The 804-nt window shown below is 36.7% G+C and overlaps 1 protein-coding gene across 1 annotated transcript in view; it reads left to right on the top strand.

The window, feature by feature from the left end:
• The first annotated feature begins 33 nt into the window (after positions 1-33).
• Positions 34-804, top strand: part of LOC106879640 (filaggrin) — a 10,413-nt gene continuing 9,642 nt past the window's right edge. Inside the window, exon 1 of the mRNA XM_014929302.2 lies at positions 34-429. Within this exon, the coding sequence (XP_014784788.2) occupies positions 299-429 (131 nt within the window). The 5' untranslated portion in view covers positions 34-298. The remainder of the gene's footprint in view (positions 430-804) is intronic.

The following is an 804-nucleotide window of genomic DNA, read 5'->3' as shown; positions in this document are numbered from 1 at the left end:
CACACACACACACACACACACACACACACACACACACACACACACACACACACACACACACGAATACTGGGATGTTGGAGGAAATGTAAGAGAGAAAGTGGAGGCGGATGTAAGACTGCGCAGCATATATAAAGGACAGTAGAATTTTCGCGAGCAAAAGCCAGCCTTTAGTTGGTTTTTACTTGCAGAACCAATCTGTTAGTCAGTCAGTCGGCCACAGTTCTGTTATCTATTTCTCTGTCTGTCTGCACTACACTGACTAATATATTACGTCAATAGTTAAGTGTGTTGGAAAAAGATGGCGACCAGACAGCCTTTAACGCTTGTTTTAGCTGTCGTCTGCTCGATCGTCTGCTATTGTGGAGTCTCAGTTATCGCTGGGCCTGTTACTTTTGAAGACGCCTTTAATTCATCCAGATATCCTTTCAGGTAAGAAAAAACATGTTGCTAATCATCTACGTGTGTGCATGTATGTTATTATTAAGAAGTCTACATATATATAGACACAACAATACACATACAATTGGCTATTGATAAATACACACATGGTTTATAAGTACATGATAAGCAAGCACAGGGAGAAAAGACGAGGAAATATATATACGTCCACAAACGTACTGGTGCAATTTTATTTGTAAATACATATATGCACGCACATACACATGCATATAATTACATTTATATGGATGCTTGTGTGCGTGTGTATAAATGCAAAAACATGCACACATACACACATATATCCTCCTGATAAACAACAATATATATATATATATATATATATATATATATATATATATATATATA

The sequence above is a fragment of the Octopus bimaculoides genome, chromosome 23 (assembly GCF_001194135.2).
Source record: "Octopus bimaculoides isolate UCB-OBI-ISO-001 chromosome 23, ASM119413v2, whole genome shotgun sequence".
NCBI classification, from domain to species: domain Eukaryota; kingdom Metazoa; phylum Mollusca; class Cephalopoda; order Octopoda; family Octopodidae; genus Octopus; species Octopus bimaculoides.
The sequence above is the reverse complement of the archived record's forward strand: the minus strand, read 5'-3'. Positions and strand labels throughout refer to the sequence as shown.